A 20617-nucleotide genomic window follows, 5' to 3' on the forward strand; every position below is an offset into this window, starting at 1 on the left:
GCCCACATGCAATTTTTAAACAGGACCCATCCAAATTGGGGGGGGGGGGCACCATTGGCCCCCCAACATCCTGCTTGTGGCCAAACCCCTCCGGCTGTCCACAAGCTCTCATCTCTTCTGCCAAGATTTACAGCCCCCAGATCTTCCTCTGTCTCTAGCAGAGACAAGAAAAAAATACACCCACTCACAATGACCAAGCACATTATCACCATGGAGCCCTTTTCTTTTCTTTTAAAAAATCTTTATTGTTGAAAGTATTACATATGTCCCCCTTTCCCCCATTGACCCCTTCTAGCCCTCCCCCGACCCCAGGCCTTGACCACCCTATTGTCTGTGTCCATGGGTTATGCATATATATACTAGTATGTATACAAGTTCTTTGATTGATCACTTCCCACCCACCTGCTCTCCCTCCCCCACCTTCCCTTTGAGACACTGCAGCCTGTTCTATGATTGCAGTAAATTTTAAGGGACTGCCTCTCCCAGCCAGACTGATATTTGGGGCTGTGTCCAGTTGGTAAAGCTAGGGGTGGGGACTGAAAGAGGCTAGGGACATTGTGAATGGACGAACAAACCCCTGATAATCAGAGTTTTGAATTCAAAATAATATGCTATTTCTTTGAAGCCATTCAATTTCACCCTATTTCATTGTTTAGATATTTTGCCTTGGTTTTTACCTTGACTCAGTTTTACTCCTTTAGTGAGTCTAAGGATTCATCTCTTTCAGGTTCACCTTGTTGGGTGGTCCCTGATAAGGAGAACATTTTTGTTTGTGTTTTTCTTATCTCAACTTGACCCCTTGGGGAGTCCAGGGAGTCCACGGGTGCCCATTAAATCCCTACTGAGCGCCAGGTATTCACCTATGAAATCTAGCCGAGAGCCCTGCTGGCAAGTACTGCTGTGCCCCTTTAACACCCAAAGAAACTGAGGTTAAGAAACTAGTACAAGGTCCCAAGGCCGGAAGGAAAGGAGACTGAGACTCAAAGCCAGACCCCATGACTCCTGGAGAGGAAAAGCACCAACCAGGACCCTCCTTATTCCACTTCTCCAAGGTGACACGTAAAGAGTAAGTCTCCAATCCCGGTGAGAACCACAGGACCACTGGGCACCCACAGCACCATCCGCACGCCCCCTCTGCCAGGACCTCTGGCCAAGATGTTCTCCCTGAAAAGCATCCAGAGGCTTGACAAGCCCTGCCCAACCTCTCCGTACCCCGCAGCGCTGGACCAAGGAGCAAATGGGCTCTAAGGAAACTGCGACCGGCTTTCCCAGCATCAGTTCTTACCTGGACTGTTTTAAAAGCTTTCTGTCTCTCAGCTTCCAATCCCACAGGCCCAACTTCAACTCCACTGGCATCCAGTCTGCTTCACACGATTGCATTTGGGACACCTGGTAATCTTTCTAAAGTGCGTCTCTGATGATGTCACTCCCGTGCCTAACACTTCCCCGACGCCCAACAAACCTACAGCACAGCCTGGGTTCGCACTTACGAGTACCATCCACCCAATGAGACCCAACCACTCACCATTCCTTCAGCATTCCTCCCTCTTGTGAGTGCCATTCCCTCTACCAGCAACACACACCCTTCTTCCTCCTCTCCACCTAGCGAACTCCTCCTCATCCTCGCAAACCCATCTCAAACACCCCATCTTTGGTGAATTCTTTTTGTACGGCAGCATGCTGGACTCATTTGCTGAACAATCATATCTTCTTCCTTATGACACGTCAATGGCCAAAAAAACAAAAAAAGTTCTGGCCATCCCTCAGCCTCTTCTTCAGTGTGAACAGTCCTGTTCTTCTGAAACTTACAGGTTTTCCCCTTTTCTGAACTTCCAGCGATCCGTTTCCCAGCACCTGACAGAGAACTCATTCAGAGACCGCGCCACACTGCCCAGCCGTGGTTGAGCATATGAGAGTTTGCAGAACGAAAGCTTCTTGAGGACAGGAACTTGTGGTTTACCCTTGACCACCCACACGCCCAGCAGTGATGAGCACATGTCCCATCCCCAAGCCACTCTCCCTGGAACTGTTATCCTCTCCATCCCCAGCTCTATGGGCCATTTTGCTAAGGAAGGCCCTGCTCATGCTCCTCTGACATAGGAGGACTAATTAAGGGTCTGTGGTTGGCTGGGCCATGAGCCAGCCACCATTCCCCAAACAATAATGACCTCCACTCCTTCAAATCCCATGCAGAGCAGTAAGAACCTAATCTAAGGTTATGGGGACAACCAGTGTCAGAGGGAGACAGCATTCAGCATGTCACGGGGAGGCTAGCTCTGGATTCAGAGAAAGGGAGCAGCCGGACCATCCATCCATCCTCGCCACCTGCCTGCTAGCGGGACACACCGCATGCCAAACTTTCACGGGCTAACCCCGTGCTCTGCTGGCCTCCATTTGGAAACTGCTTTTGAACATGATTTTTAAAATGGGTTCAAAGTCACTGACATTCCTCATGGCCCTGAGACAAGAAAATCTCAGGAGAAATGATGGGAGTATCCACCCATGGCCCCTTCCCTCCCAGGCTGGGACCCACAAAAGGCGCTTCTCACTCGGAGAGCTTCCTTCAATCGGCCAGGACCGGTCTGCCGCCAGCCAGGGCCTCGCACAACTGCTTGGCTCCACTCCCAAGACGCTGCCATTAACAGAGGCAGAGCGCACACCCAGTCTAGACAGAGTGACATTAGCTGACACTACCTCGCTCTGCAGCTGGAAGTGGATGGTTGGGAAGGGGGCTCTCAAGGCTTTCTACCTGGGAGAGACCCACAAAAGAGGGCAGCCGGACCATCCATCCGTCCTCGCCACCTGCCCGCTAGCGGGACACACCGCGTGCCAAACTTTCACGGGCTAACCCCGTGCTCTGCTGGTCTCCATTTGGAAACTGCTTTCGAACATGATTTTTAAAATGGGTTCAAAGTCATTGACATTCCTCATGGCCCTGAGACAAGAAAATCTCAGGAGAAATGATGGGAGTATCCACCCGTGGCCCCTTCCCTCCCAGGCTGGGACCCACAAAAGGCGCTTCTCACTCGGAGAGCTTCCTTCAATCGGCCAGGACCGGTCTGCCGCCAGCCAGGGCCTCGCACAACTGCTTGGCTCCACTCCCAAGACGCTGCCATTAACAGAGGCAGAGCGCACACCCAGTCTAGACAGAGTGACATTAGCGCTGACACTATCGCTCTGCAGCTGGAAGTGGATGGTTGGGAAGGGGGCTCTCAAGGCTTTCTACCTGGGAGAGACCCACAAAAGAGACGTGAAATCAGGAAGGAGAAGAACAACTCAACCCCAGAGCCACAAACACGTGCTAGATGGCAAGAGACAGCTGGTCAGTACCCCCTGGCCCAGGGCCCTCTAAGTTGGTGCTACAGCAAAAGGCCCAGCACCCACAGCCGCTCCTTCCTGCAAAATGCAGGGAGTTTCCTTAAAGCGGCATCACTCCTAGCGACCCTGGGAGCCTTGCAGGAGCAGGGACCGTGCTACTGAAATTTTAATTCCCAAAACCTCCCCTGGTGGCCTGTACACTGCAGAGGTCCAAGAAATATGTGTTTAATTAAGAGACAGCTAGAGTGCAAATGATACACCACAAACAACTCCCTGTGGTCGATCATTTTAATGCACTTTGCTAATTTTTTCTTCTGTGGCTCACAGAATCAGATAAATCTCTCTCCGGGAGCATTTATCCTTGGAAATGCCCATTTATAGTGTGAAAACTCACCTGAATGACGCCTTAATTGTATACACTAGATGGTGCGCTGTGAGTGCCACTCTTTCCAGATCGGAATAATTCCCCCTTCCGCTCTCCCTCGCACCCCGCCTCCCCAACCACCCCCAAGATGAATGATACATAACCCAGGTCTCAGTGGGTCTTTGGGAAATTCGTTCCTGGGTAAAATTCCACCCTCTCTGAGTTCACGGGACCAAGTACTTGTTTCAGTAGTTTGCCATGTTATAAGAGAGTGTAAGTGGAAAAACACTTTGACACCTGCCCAACATATGAGCATGTTGATGACACGTCTCTTGAATTATTTTACTATTCACTCGGTCTCCTTGACAAGATAGCAAACTCTATGAAGGCAGTGACCATGTTTTGTACACCGTGAGCCTCCACCACCATGGTGGGGAGGAACCTGCACTTGGAAACATGTTATTCCAAGCCCTTCATCAGCCAGGGACCTGGCTGCCCCTCCCCGCTTCCCCAGGTTTCGGGCTTGCCTGGGCCATTCGCCAACTGGCTCATGTAAGCACAGCCAAAGGAGCGACTGATTCACTGAGATGTCAACCCCCCTCCTCCGACCCAGCTTTGGCCTCTAGGTCAACCTGACTTAATTTTAACTGCCACCTGCAAGAAGATCTCCAAAGAATTGCAAGGTCAGGAAGGACGCAGGTGCAAATGAAGGCTCAATATAAGTAAGAGTTGGCACAGCACACCTTGCTGCCTGGCACAGTAGATGAAAAAGCTGAGGGATCCATCACAATGTGAGTGCAAAGACGTCAAACAAGGCTGAAGCCAGCAGACCCTGGCCTAAGAGTGACAGGGCCCAAGCGCGCACACACCCAGGCCCCTCCGTCCACTGGAGCCGGCGCCATGTCAAACTACCAAGGGGTCTCTGAAAAAGACAGGAATGGCCATGTAACAGAGCCAGGGCAGCAGCTGGGCTCCCAGCCTAGAGAGGCAAAGTTGGCGCTAGCTGGCCTGGCAAGGGCTCTTCATGTGAGCCAGGGCTTTTGGCAAATCCCCTCCTTCCCACCTGGTATTGCCACGCAAAGTAGGTCTGAGGACTTGGGCCTCTCCCAGCTCTAGGGGATCGGGAACAAATTGCAGCCAATGGAAGGAACTAAGAAAAGGAAAGGATTAGTTAGACCAGCCACATGGAAGAGTCTAAACATCGCAAGCCTATGTATAACCCTCCCAATTCCAGGCATTCCTCCTTTCTCCAAGCATTCCTTTCCCTTTTACCACACACCATGCGTGTGAAGATTTGCAAAGGATCAGAGGCCATTTCTGCCCTCAGGAGCTCAGACTCCACAGGTGGGTTCCTTCGCCCCAGGCGGCCCCAGGCGTAGAGGTTAGAACACAGACTCAGGCTGCCTGGGTCGAATCCTGGGCAGGCCACTCAGTAGCAGGGTGACCCAAGCACCTTATTTCACTTCTCTGTGCTTCAGTTTCCTCATCTGCAAAATGAAGAGAATAGCAGGCGCTACCTCATGGGGTCGCTTTGAGAAGTTAACAAGGTCAAGTGCTAAAACAGGCATAGGGTACACAGAATAAAAGTGTCAGCTGTCATATAAGCAAGCATTATGCAGTGTTAGCTCATGGTTATTAAGCCACAGGACATGGGTGACTTTGAAGGGAAGCTGATGAATACCCTAAAATCGTGATTATAATTTATGCACCCGTGTGCACACACGCGTGTTTTCAGAGATGATATCCATACTTCCGTCAAATTCTCCAAGAAGCAAAGCTGAAGACAAACTTAGCAAGGGAAGGGCAATGCCGAGTCTGTAGATGTTACACTGACCTGCGTCTTCATTTTAATCAGGCCAAGGGTCGAAGCTAAGTAGTGCCGTCCAACAGAACTTTCTGCAATAATGGAAACATTCTCTATGTGCGCTGTCCCAAAATAGTAGCCATCAGCCACGTGTGGCTACTGAGCATTTAAAATGTGGCTGGTGACACCGAGGCACTGAACTTTTCGTTTTACTTCGTTGTATTAATTTATATTTAAGCAGTCACATGTGGCTGGTGGCTACAGTTCTGAACATCACAGAATTAGTCAGTCTGGGAGGAAAACATCACGAAAAGAACAGAATATTCAGTGATGCAGAACGTTCCGCGATGTACTCAGAAGTGAGTGCAACAGCAAGATGCACCCGGCAGATCTGAGTACTGTGGGGGCGGATGGGAGGGTGCACACTGGGGCGATCACGGAGGCGTGCAGGTGCCAAAGGATGAGAGGGGCTGGCCAGACTGTGCTTGACACTAGAGACAGAAGAAGTGCTGTAGTCGCCAGGGTTCTTCAGAGAAACAGAACCAACGGGATGCACATATATACAGAGATTTCGTTTAAGAAATCAGCTCATGTGATTGAGGTTGGCAAGTCCAAAATCTGAACAGGGAGTGGTCAGCAGGCTAGAGATCCAGAGAAGAGTCGAGGCTGCAGTTCAAGTCCAAAGGCTGTGTAGGGCAGAATTCCCTCTTACTCAGGGCAGGGCAGTCTTTTGATCTATTCAGACCTTCAAATGATTGGATCAGGCCCACCCACACTATGGAGGGCAATCTGCTTTACTCAAAACCACCAGTTTAAATGCGAATCTCATCCAATAAACATCCTCAAAGAAACATTCAGAATAATGTTTGACTACATACCTGTGGCCCAACCAAGTTGACCAATAAAATTAGTCACACGCACTAAAGTTTTTGAGCAAGACTATCAGTAGAATGACTTCGGCAAGATTCGGATGGGGGGCATGAGGGATAGGGAGGGGGCACTAGAAAACAGGAATACCAATTGAAAGCCTATTTCAATAGTCCAGGCAAGACATGAGGGCTTGCACCAAAGAAGTGGCAATGGGAAATGAGTCATTTACTTAGCATTTATTAAAAGAAAGTAGGAATGGATTCTGTGACAAAACACACACACACACACACACACACACCTTTATGGGAAGCTAGCATTTCCTTAGTTCTCCAGCACAATATAAGGGAAAGGAAGTTTCCACACCCCATAAAAAAGGAGGAGGTAATGTAGCAGACAGATATGGAGTTTACTGTGTTTCTCTACTCCAAGAAGTCCTCCTATGCCTGCTCTGTGGGCACAAATGCCCGTCTCTCTTTCCAACCCAGAGCCTTTTTAGAAGACAGAGAGGCCACACTACAGATGTGGCAGAGTTGTTTAGCTGACTCCCCATATCCATTCTCCCCTTCAGCCTTAGAAATAATTCTGGCAGATATAGAGTTTACTGTGCTTGTCTACTCCAAGAAGTCCTCCTATGCCTGCTCTGTGGGGCACAAATGCCCGCCTCTCTCCAACCCAGAGCCTTTCTAGAAGACAGAGAGGCCACACTACAGATGTGGCAGAGTTGTTTAGCTGACTCCCCATATCCATTCTCCCCCTTCAGCCTTAGAAACAATTCTGCTAGCTAAAAAAAAAAACAAGCTGCACTGGCCGGTGTTGCTAAGTAGTTAGAGCATTGCCCATGCACCAAAGGATTGTGGGTTCACTTCCCAGTCAAGGGCACATACCTGGATTGCAGGTTCGGGGCATATTCGGGGAGACAACCAATTGATGTGACTCTCTCACATTGGTGTTTCCCTCTCTCTCTCTCCCTGCCCTCTTCCTTCCTTCCACTCTCTAAAAGTCAATAGAAAAAATATCCTTGGGTGAGGATGAAAAAAAAAATACTAAAAAAAATCTTTAAGCCAAGCCTCCCTTGTAGTTATCCATGATTATGTGACTAGATTCTGGCAATGAAACAAGCAGGGACTTCCACAGACTCTTTAACATAGAAGAAGCATATTCCCCTGCCCCTTCCTTCCTCTTTTCCTGAAATAAAGATGTGATGGCAGGAGCTCCTGGAGCTATCTCAGACCATGAGGTAACTTTGAGGGGGGGACTCACATACTAAGATGAAGAAGTAATAAGCCACGGGGTCTCGGATGACCATGGAGTCACCGCACCAACCTAGACTGCCTAATTCAGGTCTTTTTTTTTAGGTGAGAGGAGGTAGCCTTATGTGTTTAGACCACTGTTTTTGAGTCCTCTGTTACTTGCAACCAAATGCAATTCCTAGTGGATACAAGATGAAACCATTCTTTTGTGCACAAGGCAATGTGAATTTCAGGCTGTAAAACTTCATCTGTATAATTTCTTATGGTCTTGGGTGTTGGGATGGGGAACATATATAAACTAGCATAGTGCCTTATACCTCACTAGTGGCCCGGTGCATGAATTCATGCACATGGAAAGCAAATTAATTAGAAGAAATATTTTAATATTGCTCTTCACCCTTTCTCTATACTAGAAGTGCCAATAGTTGGTCTTCAGATACATTCTGTCAATGACACCGGCTTCTTTTGACTTCAGAGGTATGTTGTGCCAATAGTTGGTCTTCAGACATATTCTGTCGATGACGCATTTTCTTTCAGCTTCAGAATGTCAACAAAAACAACCAAATTTGCCCTAACCGGTTTGGCTCAGTGGATAGAGTGTCAGCCTGGGGACTCAAGGGTCCCAGGTTCGATTCCGGTCAAGGGCATGTACCTTGGTTGCGAGCACATCGATCAGTTGGTCGGTCAGTCCGACAGTCAGTCACTTAGCCTTTTATATATGTAGATGATTTCCTTCCAACAGCTGAAGAGCCCACTACAGATGCCCTCGCCCACCCAGGTGGAGTGCCCAGGTCAGGGTGGAAACAGACCTCCTGTTATTCTGGTATAAAGAGAATCTTCACTCAGATGGCCTGAGCCTGAGATTAAGAGACTTAAATTCAAAGAATAGGACAATCTTAGAAGAGCTCAGGACACCACAATTGTTAGAAATAGCAAAAGCCCAACACCTTCTCTGCAGAATGGTGCTTTGCCAAAGGGATGGGGAATGCACCTGAGGGTAGATACAAATTGATGAACACATGGTATCTCTTCCTTATTTCATTTAAACCATCTCTTCAAAGGGAGGCTTCCTAAACAAAGCCCACAGGTGCCCACACTGAAGCAAAGAAATGCTCTTTCCTCTGGGAGAATGTACGTTCTCCAGTGCCTACGAGAGTTTCAGATGGAAAAAATGAATAAATAAAGCAACCCAGGATCACATTAACTAAGAAAGGCACTCAAGATTGGAGTTAGAGGAGAAAGCTGGAAGGAGGCAGACGCCAGGCAATGTCTGCACAAGTCAGTGGAAAAACAGCTGAGGAACCCACATTCCGGAATTTCCTGAGAAGAGGCCCAGTTGATGTGTCCTCCCATGGAACCCTCTAGAATTCTGTCCGGAGCTGACCTGCTCTCAGCAATCAAGCTCTTGAGGGTTAGGGAGGAACAGACTCAGCCGCTGAGCTTAGAAACCCCATTTCTTCCTAGGAAAGCCAGGCTTAGGAGTACCTAGAACAGGTGTGTGAGCATATTGAGTGCTTTTCGGTTGTTCTGAACACCCCCACGGATGCCCTCACTTGTACTTGCCCAAGGCTACAGCTGAAGAATGGTAATGCGGGGACCAGAACCCTCCACAGCTCCACAGGCTATGAATTCAGAATCCCTGAGAAGGGGCAGCTGGGTCCAAAACTACCTTCTCCATCTGGCTGATGACTCAACACCCCAACTTCTCTCCTTTGTGGCACATAAAAATACAGGACTCCCAGTTAAATCTGACTTTCGGGTAAATAACAAATTTGTTTTACTTAAGTATGTCCCTACTCTTGCATGAAACAGAGTTATACTTTAAAACATGATCTGAAATTCACGTTCAACTGGGTGGCCGGCACTCTGTCTGCTGACCCCACCTTTGGCTTAAACTCCACAAGAACATTGTACTGCACAGAAATGAAACTCTGTCTCTGGCCTGGACTTCTAGGTATTGCCCTCTTGGTGCCATGGGTGTGGTTCCTTCACACACCTGTCAAGAGCTGGACATGAGCCCTAGCCAGTTTGGCTCAGTGGATAGAGTGTCGGCCTGCGGACTAAAGGGTCCCAGGTTCAACTCTGGTCAAGGGCACATGCCCAGGTTGAGGGCTTGATCCCCAGTAGGGGGCATGCAGGAGGCAGCCAATCAATGATTCTCTCTCATCATTGATGTTTCTATCTCTTTCTCCTTCTCCCTTCCTCTCTGAAATCAATAAAAAACATATTTTTTTTAAAAAAAGAAAGAGCTGGACATGAGCATCAGGATGGAAACAGCAGATGGCAAACCATGGGAATGTTTGTTTTGTGGGTTTTTCTTGTTTTGTTTTGTTTTTTAGCAGAACCAGTTTACCAAGAGCATCGGTGCGAATTAAAGTCCATCAGTCCATGCGTAGGTCCCACACGGCCATAAGCCACGTGGGTGCAGGGATGTGCTCTCCCGTCAGGAACCCGTTGCGTGCCGGGGAGAAGAGCCAAGGGCCATGGGAATGTTTTTAAAGCCTAAGTACTTGAACATCCAGAGTAAACCTCTGATACACAACTGTCAGCTACTCCTCAGAGTAAACAAGTCCATCGGATCTTAAGGGTAGATTTTCATAGAAGGGAGGGGGGTCAGAATATGAAGTCACACGGGGAGGGATGGAAGGTAGGAGGGGAAAAGAAAGAAGGAAAGCAGGGTGGGCAGAGGGGATCCCCAAGGCGAGGAAAGGAAACGGAAAGTAAACCAAAAGTGCTCCAGAGAAATCTCACCATTGGGCCAGGGCCCAAACCTTGCTGCCTGGCAACATAAAACGCCTACCCGTGGTGACAAAACTGGTAGCCACATACATCCCCTACTCTAATTTTCTCATCCGAAAAGTCAGTCACCCCTCCCCTCCTTTCCAGGGGGTGCCCGTGGTTTACAACGTGGGGAGGAAGGAAGGGGTGATCTATGTCAACGCAATAATTTCACTGAAGGCAGATGGCAGGGAGGGGAGGAAGCAAGAAACAACCTCGTCCAGCTCGGCCTCTAACTGCTAAACTGCGGTGACAAACCCCATCTGTTAGCTTCGGGCAGCATGTCGCCTACCAAGCGGCACTTCCTGGGAGTCAGCAGTGCCTCCGTGAAAAGCAAAGGGGACAGGGAGAGGGGAACCATCCCTGACAAAGCTCCCAACCGACAAGGTCATGGTGGGTAGCATGCTTACTACTGCCTGGGTGAGACCCTGCATGTGAGCAGTGCCCCATTCCTGGCCTTCTGCCACCTGCCAGTCAGGTAAGGGTCTAATGCAAGGGGCCCACAGAACCACCAGGTGAGGAAACCTCAAGATCAACAAGGCTCCCTGCTCCCGCTCCAGCAGAGGACTCTGCCACCTGCCAGTCAATGCAAGTGGCCCACAGAACCACCAGGAGAGAAAACCTCAAGATCAACAAGGCTCCCTGCTCCCGCTCCAGCAGAGGACTTGGAGGCAGAGCCAGCCAAGCAGGAGCTGAGTGACTCCAAAGAGGGGGGGAAGGGCTGTCCTTCCGACTGAAGCCTCAAGACCTACTCTAGCCAGCAACCTGGCGGAGGCAGAGCCAGACAAGCAGGAGCTGAGTGACTCCAAAGAGTGGGGGGAAGGGCTGTCCTTCTGACTGAAGCCTCAAGACCTACTCTAGCCAGCAACCTGGGTCAGAAGCTCCCCTCTCCACGAAGATTCCAGATTCTAGGGTTCCACACTGCAGCGGCTCCTTCCCCCCAATCTCCAACCAAGACTGCAGGCAGGATGCATGCGGCCCTGCAAGCGAGGGAGAGTTCATGGCCGTCTCCCTTCTTGCTGCAAATCACTAGGATCTCTGCTCTGTGACAGGTGCCCCGTCACTCCGCTGCTTGCCCTTGCCGTGGGCAGCCGGGATGACGCAGTTCCCAGGAACCGGCCGGTGGCCACCCAACGGGAATACGATCGGGGCCCCCAGGATGGACGTCACTGACCCAACCTCCTGACCCAAGTCCCACGGCGGCGAGAGCTGCCACCCAGGCAGGAAAGTGGCTCAGCAGAAGTCAAAGTGACCGGGAAGAAGGGAGGCAGGATGGAGCTGCACTGGTCCCAGAACAAGACAGAGGGCCATGAGGGGGAGAAGTCTGAAAGGGCCCCCAATTACTTAGAGCAAGAGCCTCCCAGTCCCCCAGGGCAGGAAAGGCAGGGAACTAAGTGCACAGAGGAGCTCAAAATCTTCCTTTAGCCCAACCAGTCAACTGTTTCTCCTACGATGTGTCAGAGGGTAGGGCAGGCTTTGCAACAGTCACTAAGTGCCTCCTACGTGCCAGGGACCAGGCAGCAGCCAGAACCAGGTAGATGCAGGTTCAAACCCTCGCTCCTCTCCTCACGAGGTCTGTGATGGGGACGCGTTACTTTACCTCCCGAGCCTCAGTTACTATCCCCGCCTCCGTATGACGACGGTAATGCCACCTTGCCCTGCTGCTGTGAGGACTAGATGAGATAATGCACACAAGGGACCTACTACTGCTGACCTGGGCACCTAGTAGGTCCTCAATAAATGAGGATGTGGGGAGCCCTCTGAATAACTCAACTTCTCTAAACCTCAGTTTCCTCTTCTGCAAAAAAAAAAAAAAAAAAGCAAAAAAAAAAAAGTGCCTCTCTCATGCACTAAAGCACTTAGAAAAGTGCACGGTATACAACGAGTGTTAAAATGACTCCTTTTCCTCCTCCCCTCCGTCCTTAATCTCTGACTCGGGTCCCTCCACACACTCTCCTCCGTACTCTTCACTCCCAACTCCCCACCTCCAGCCACCCTGAAATTCCCACTGAGGAACCCCGTCACATGTTCAACACTCAGGAGAGCCGACTCACCACCATCTCCCAAAGCCAGATCCCCAGCCCCTCAGTTTTCTACTGGCTGCTCAGGCTCTTCAAGTCCAAGCCTCGGGGTTCCCTCTGAGCCTTTCTCGGCAGCTGGCTAACCACTAAGTGTGCCAGTCTTCATAGTCTCTCGGATGAGGCGCACCCCAGAGAGGTGTGTGTACAGGCCTGACTTCTTAGCCCAGTAGGCTGAGGCAGATGCAACCAGAAGGGCCCAAGTAACAGTCTCTGGGCTCAGGACTAGTTTCCTCATCTGTAACGTGGGGACAAAAGGGGAAGATAAATGGCAGCCCCTACACAGAGCAGTACCCATGCTGCCTAACACACAGATCTCAAAAGATGGGGCCAGATTAAGGTAAGGACAGGACACTGGTCGTCGATGCCCAATCAACTTGACAAACACAACATGAGCCCCATGTGCCAGAGCCCACCGTGGCTGCTCTGCAGCTTCTCCACCCAGTCTGGAGGCCGGGTGGGGCTGCCAGGTGCTCCCGCAATTGGCCACAGGCCACACCGTTCCTTCCCTAGCTGGTCCTCCAGCCCGGCTCCCTTCCCACAGCCCTGGTTACCTTCATGCTGTCTTCTCCCTCCCATCTCAGCCCTGTCCTGTGTACCCAGACTCTCTCCGTGCTTTGGGGCTCAGGCGTGCTGCTCTTCCCCAAGCTCCACACACACACACACACACACACACACACACACACACACACACACAGTGACCTCGCTCCACTGGCTTCTTCCACGTCCATCAGCCATGCCATGTGGCCCAGTGCTCTAACAAATGAGCTCACTGGGCTCATTACTTGGTGAATATAATCGCTCGGTCCTCATTACTCATGCATTCCATATCTGCGACTTTGTCTACTTGCTAAAATGTGTTTGTCAACTCAAAATCAATATTTATGGTACATTCTGGGCCATTTCTGGACCCACTCAGAGTAGCGGACACCTCAAGTCACTCAACGTGCACACTCCCAGCTGAGGTCTCCCGAGGTGGCACTGCCTTCTCCCTCCAGCTCTCACACTCAGCAAACAACTGTCCATCTCACAGGCTAGCTAGGGCCATGTTTTCCCCATTTTTGTTGGTGATCAGATATTTTAATTGGCCCCCAAGCCTAGTGCTGAAGTGCTGTCCAGTGTTCCTCAGCCCGAGAAGGCTGTGATGCCCCTTACAGAGAAAACACTCCTTTCAGATAAACTGCATTCAGGCATGAGTCACGGTGCTGCTGGCCATGAATTCGATGTTCATGAGGCAACAATAGGGTACATCCAGGGAAGGGGAGAGGAAATTTGCAGATCCGCACTGGAGGCCGCCCCAGTTCGTGTAAAAATGAAGTCTACAGCACACGATCAAACCTTGGAAACGTGGCTAAATCTGTGGACTCCATTTGACATCAACGCTGGAGAGGTCATGACCAATTAAAAACACATGGTAGGCAAGTCTGTGTGAGGCTGAAAGCCAAAAAAATTTATGAACATGTCGCCCAGGGTCAGGAAAATGTTCAACCCTTCTCAGCTAATGTTTTATTATAAAGAACCTGGGCCTCTCATTCCCCACTTACGGAGGGTCTTCTGCAAACACAACCAATGTCTAGAATTTCCCAGCACAGGAAGATGCAACACTCCGTTCCTCTGTGATTAACATAGGAATTCGGGGAACTACTTGATGCACGTGACCTAACCCATGTCACGGGAAGCACGACTCCCCATCCATCTGGGGGCCTCGCCACATTATCTGTTTGGGCTTAGAGCGCTTTAGACCCGTCAAAAAGTAAGTCAGCTATTTCCTCAGCATCAGTTTTTGATCCTCTGGCACGTTTTATCCTCACGAAGACTAACTCCGTATGGACGCAACCTGCCTGGGACCACCTTCTGTCCCCTGTCTCTCTATCTTCCCTATCCTCTCCCAGCCTGCACAGGTTTGTTTCTTCTTCCCAGGGGTTTTTACTGTGTGTTTTGTTTGTTTGTTTGTTTGTTTGTTTTTAAGGCAGCAGATCCACCAGGGAGACATAATACCTGACAGAAAATACATCTGAAATAATAATAACTTACCTTCTTTTCCTTTGATCCCAATGTTTCACAGGTACTAATTTAATACAACGGTAAGTTGTAAAAATGGCTATAATACTTTGCAGGCAGAGCTTATGGTTTCCCACCTTTTTTAATTTTAATTTTTTTAATTTATTTCAGAGAGGAAGGGAGAGGGAGAGTGAGAGATAGAAGCATCAATGATAAGAGAGAATCACTGATTGGCTGCCTCCTGCACACCCCACACTGGGGATCAAGCCCACAACCCTGGCATGTGCCCAGACCGGGAATTGAACCATGGCCCAATGGGACAAATGGGATGCATGCAGCGGCCTGGAATCCCCGCAGGAAGAAGGCCCCCTGGCCTGTGAGATGAGACACATGTGGTCCTGTCACCCCTGACGCCTCAGCTCATAACCAGCCAACTGCTTGATGGATAAAACCATCCAAGATCAGCCAGCCTCCAGCCAACATCCAAGTGACTGTAGATGCATGAGATCAGCCAGTTACATGTGAGATCCAGAAAAATCATGAGCTAACGAAGTGCTGTAAGCCCCTAAGTTTGAAGTGGTTTGTTCCATAGCAAAAGCTAGAACTGACACACAACTCCACTTTACAGATGAAGAAACTGAGGCACAGAGATTAAGCAACCTGCTGAGGTCCCACCACTATTAAGTGGTGAATTAGAATTCAAAGACAGGCAGGCAGTCTGGCTCCAGGGGCTAAGTTTTGCTGATTGCCCCACAGCTAAGTCATTCTATAATTTTCAATGTTTCCCCACTCACTTCCCCAAAGAAGTCAGGGTGGAACATGAACATGCATGGCCTGTAAACCCCAAACAGGCAACTTTCAGCACCGAATAACCCTCGGCTGCTCTCCAGATTGGCAACGCACTTCTCACAGCTCCAACCAGTTAAAAATAACAAGAGCTGCCCCAATGTCCATTTAAAGATGAGTGAGGAAGGCCCTGGCTGAGTAGCTCAGTTCGTTAGAGCATCGTTCCAATATGCCAAGGTTGCAGGTTCGATCCCCAGTCAGGGCACATACAAGAAATAACCAATGAACTAATAAATAAGTGGAACAACAATCGATCCCTCTCTCTCCCCCCGCCCCTTCCTCTCTCTCTAAAATAAATAAATAAAAAGTTTAAAGATGAGTGAGTAAACAAAATGTGGCCCACATATACAGTGGAATATTATTCAGCCTGAAAAAAGGAATGAAAATCTAACATGTGCTACGATATGGGTAAACCTTGAGGACATGATGCTAAGTGAAATGAGCCAGTCACGAAAAGACAAATAGTGCAGGATCCCACGTACATGGGTGCCTGGAGTAGTCAGGCTCATAGAGACGGAAAGCAGAATGGTGGTTGCCAAGGGCTGAGGGAAAGGAGAAATGGTAAGTCACTATTTCATGAGTACCGAGTTTCAGTTTGGGAAAATGCAAAAGTTCTGGAGATGGATGGTGGTGAGGGTTACACAGCAATATGAATGTCCTTCGTGCTACTGCACTGTACACTGAAAAAAAGGTAAATCTCACATATCGTTTACCACAATCTTTTGTAAAGGAAAACAGTTACAAGGGTTGGGACTGGCAGGGATAAAATGCAAGCCCAGGGCCACTGTTCGACCAGACAGAACCCAGGGGGCAAAATAAGCAAGAAACACTCCACTGTTCAGGTTTCCCGAGTCCCACGGCTCCACCCCTCGTCACAATGTCCCCGGCCACACACTGAAGGCCAGATGGGCCGGCAGATACGGCAAAGCCACCTTAAAAACAAGCTCCGGCTCAAGGAAAAAACCCTCAGATAAATCAAAGCCAGCTCCCTGCCCCCAGCTCAGCCCAGAAAAGAAAAGGCAGACATCTTCTCCATCCTCCTGGCAGGATGTAGACTGGGTTTTCTCAAAACCGGTTGGGCCTGACTCAGTAGGAAAATGAGTTGACACCAGGAATAATAAAGTCAATGCACATTTTGATGGGCAGATAGAATGTCTACAGGCCGGACAATTACAAATCCTTGTAAACTCTTTACGGAAAGCCAAGCTGTTAGCAGAAGTTTCTCCCTTTGTTAAGTCTCCACCGTTCCACTGAGCCTCTGGCTGGATGGACATGGTCATCCCAGACATATATTAAAACCACCCCGCCCTAACTGGTTTGGCTCAGTGGATCGAGTGACTGAGGGGTCCCAGGTTCGATTCTGGTCAAGGGCATGTACCTTGGTTGCGGCACATCCCCAGTAGGGGGCGTGCAGGAGGCAGCTGATCGATGTTTCTCTCTCATCGATGTTTCTAACTCTCTATCCCTCTCCCTTCCTCTCTGTAAAAAATCAATAAAATATATATATTTTTAAAAAACACCACTGCAGTATAATCTTTATTTAAAAAAAAAACAAAACAAGAGCTATACATCAACTGTTCACAGAAGGTATGGGGGCTTATTTTCTTTTTTGTTTATTTTCGATATTTCCTACCACATTTTTTTAAATGAAGCCAAAACCTAAGCTCACGCAGGGATTCCATGGCCAAACACTCTCCCATGAAGTCCTAAGGACGACCTCAAGAAAGCCAAGGCTGGTCCGTGACCATAGAGTCCCATGGACGAGGATGCGGAGGCTCTGGGAACGCAGTGCCGCGCGACACGCACTGGAAGGAGATGCTCTGAAGGCCTCTGAGAGACCACCCCTGCTCCACAGCCAGAGGGGTCTGTCCATATAGAAAGGAAGGGGGCGGAGCAAGACCAGAGGAAGAAAACAGGAAGCCCCATTTGGCAGCCGCTGGCGGTGGGCCCCACCCCTTCACCATCAGGAAGGTCACGCTGGTGCACAGACAGACGGCCACCTGGCCCAAGCCCAGACAGCCCCCATCCACGGCGATGAGATGTGACATCCGCACCCAGCCTGGGCCTCTGAGCATCCTTCCAGTTCCTCGGCTACAGACCAACAAGGTCCCTTGGGGCTGAGGGGTAGGGGTCACTCTGAGACCTCTCCGCCCTCCTTCCTGCCCCACCTGCAAAGAGGCAGGACTTGAAGGGGCGGGCGTGCAGGCACCAGGCTGGGCAGGAGGCCCTCAGCATTCATCTTGAGCTCTGCCAGTTGACAGTGCGTCAGTCACAGGCCCCCGGGGGCTGGCTATTATGTGATCAGACCTGATGACTCAGCGCCTTGTCCACAGGACTCAGTGACTGTCATGATCACTTATGCTCACCAACCAAGACAAGGGCTGAGAGGAAGGAGCAGCGGGCAGGGGCCAGTGTCAGGGCTCTTCTCCTTCCCCGGCCACATGCCTGGCCATCGGGGGCCGAGCGGTGGCACAGGGACACCCCGCATCTCAGCGGCAGCCATCCTCGGGAGACACACTCTGAAAGCAGAACCAACGTCCCTGTGGCCCCAGCAATCGCCTGACCGCAGCTCCCCTCTGCTGCCCCTTTTCTCGTCTTGGTGCCTCAGCTGCCTGTTTGGGCTCTCAGGACAAAGAACCAGTATTTCAAGGGAGGCGAACGGCTAATTGCTGCAGGGACAGAGCACTCGCCTGCTGCCTGACAGGCGGTCACTAGGAGAGGGCAGAGCAGGAGCCTGATGTTCTGGACACATCCACTCCTCCGCCTGAGCTGGCCCCGCTGCCTGGCAAGGGGACCTGGGCGCCAACTCTGGGGGCAAAGCGGCGCCCAATCACAGGGCCATCCAAGTGTCAGCACCCACCCTCTATGAAGAGTACCAAGAGCTGGATGAAGGCAGACTGTGGGGGGTATAGGGGGCGGGTGATAAGAGACTGACTCCAAATGCAGCTGATGGCAAAGTCATGGCTGTTCCCCATCACACAGGACTCGCGCTTCTAACTTTCAGGGGAGACACAGAAGTCAGAAGGCACACCCCAACGCCAGCTGGGATGGTGGGCAGAGGCCGGGAGAGGGCATGCGGGGCTATCTTACCTGCCTCGCCACCCTCCGCGCCTCCCAGTAGGGCTTCGAGTCTTCCACGGCTTTGCCGATCTTCTTCAAGAGCTCGTCCAGTTTCACCGTCGCTTCAACCAGAACAGAGCGGAACTTTTGCCGAGCATCCTGCAGCCGGGGGATACGAGGAAGCACAGTTCAGGCTTAAGAAGGAATCTGAAAAAACCTGCCTGACCTCACCACAAACACCAAGGACGGACCTCACACAACCTACAAGCACCCACTACCTTCACAGGACAGCGTCTACAGCAGCACCATCCAAAGAACTCTTTCTGCGTTGCTGGAGGTGTTCTAGCATCGGCACTGTCCCCGCGCGGCAGCCACCAGCCACATGTGAATACTGAGCACTTGAAATTGGCTGGTGAGCCCTGGCTGGGTAGCTCAGTTGGTTTAGAGCAGTGATGGCGAACCTTTTGAGCTTGGCGTGTCAGCATTTTGAAAAACCCTAACTTAACTCTGGTGCCGTGTCACATATAGAAATTTTTGGATATTTGCAACCATAGTAAAACAAAGACTTATATTTTTGATATTTATTTTATATATTTCAATGCCATTTAACCAAGAAAAATCAACCAAAAAAATGAGTTCGCGTGTCACCTCTGACACGCGTGTCAGAGGTTCGCCATCACTGGTTTAGAGCGTCATCCTGATACACCAAGGTTGTGGGTTCGATCCCCATCAGGGCACAGACAATAATCAATCAATGAATGCATAAATAAGTAGAACAACAAATCGATGTCTAAGTAATCAAAAAATAAATTTAATAAATTTAAGAAGAAAAAATGTTTATATTTTAAAAAATTAATTGGCTGGTGAGATTGAGGAAATACATTTTATTTAATCTTAATTAAATATATTTAATTTTTTAGAGGGGGGGAAGGAGAAGGGGAAAGAGAGAGAGAGAGAGAAACATCAATGTGAGAAACATTGATCAATTGAACCCATAACCTGGGCATGTGCCCTGACCAGGAATCTAACCAGTGACCTCCTGGTGCACGGGACGATGCCCAGCCAACTGAGTGAGCCACACCGGCCAGGGCTATATTTAAATTTTAAAAATCAATGTGGCTAGTGACTACTATATTAGACAGCACAGGCTAGATTAAAAGGCTCTGTCCAGATCCTCAAGGGAAGATGTCCAGTCGGCCGCCCCAGCAGCTTAGCCCATAATGATGGCACCATTTCCTACCCTACCATGGAGTCCTCAATCATATGACGTGGTCAAGATGAAACACTGAGCCCTGCCGGCGTGGCTCAGTGGTTGAGCATCGACCTATGAACCAGAAGGTCACAGGGCACATGCCCAGGTTGCAGGCTCGATCCCAGTGTGGGACTTGCAGGAGGCAGCCGATCAATGATTCTCTCTCATCATTGATGTTTCTAACTCTCTTTCCCTCTCCCTTCCTTTCTGAAATCAATAAAAATATATTTAAAAAAAAAAAAAGATGAAACACTGAGAGCAAACTGCCCACATGCCAGACCCTGTGCTGGGCCTTGGGCTTGGCCCCTGCCTCCAGGGCACTTCCAATCTGGTGGGTAAAGTCAGGCACTTACAGCCCAGTCCAGAAGTCGGTGCCAGGATGGTGGGGTACAGGTGCCATGGAACCCAGCAGTGGAGACCCTCACTAGGCCAGGTAAGGCAGAACCCTCCTGGAGGGGGGATATCTGCACAGACACCTAAAGCATGAATGGGCCCTGGGGAGGGGAGAGGAAATACTGAGTCCCAAGCAGGCAACAGAGTGAGAGGGAGAACACGGTGTTTTCAAGAAAGGGAAGGAAGCGGAAAGTCTGGAATGTGGAGAATGGCAAGAGATAGGGCGGCCACCCGTCCTGGAGGCAGCCACCATCAGGGTGGTGAAGGCCTGGGGCGGGCGGGGCGGGAACCGGGTGGAGGGGGGCAATGTTGAGAGGATTACAATGACACCTGTAATACTCTCAACAACAAAGATTTAAAAAATAAAAATAAAAGCTGGGCCTCGGTAAGAGTTTGGAAGGAACAGGCAGGTGGGCCACACCAGGCTTAACAACAGGGTAAAAGTTGAGGAACCAGACCTGTGGACATCACAGGAGGGCAAATTAAAAAAAAAAAAATTTAGTCCCATGTCTAGGACATACTGGAGGTCAGGTCAATATCTCACAGACCCCACATGCCCTCTCCTCCTTTTCCCTTTGGCATTTCCCTGATGCAGCCACGCCT

General features: G+C 50.0%; 1 protein-coding gene across 1 annotated transcript in view; it reads right to left on the reverse strand.

Moving 5' to 3' along the window:
- Positions 1-20617, reverse strand: part of SH3BP5 (SH3-domain binding protein 5 (BTK-associated)) — a 67253-nt gene that overhangs the window by 22176 nt on the left and 24460 nt on the right. The window contains exon 3 of the mRNA XM_014537540.1: positions 18400-18528. Within this exon, the coding sequence (XP_014393026.1) occupies positions 18400-18528 (129 nt within the window). The remainder of the gene's footprint in view (positions 1-18399; positions 18529-20617) is intronic.

The sequence above is a fragment of the Myotis brandtii genome, unplaced genomic scaffold, assembly GCF_000412655.1.
Source record: "Myotis brandtii unplaced genomic scaffold, ASM41265v1 scaffold18, whole genome shotgun sequence".
In the NCBI taxonomy this organism is placed as follows: domain Eukaryota; kingdom Metazoa; phylum Chordata; class Mammalia; order Chiroptera; family Vespertilionidae; genus Myotis; species Myotis brandtii.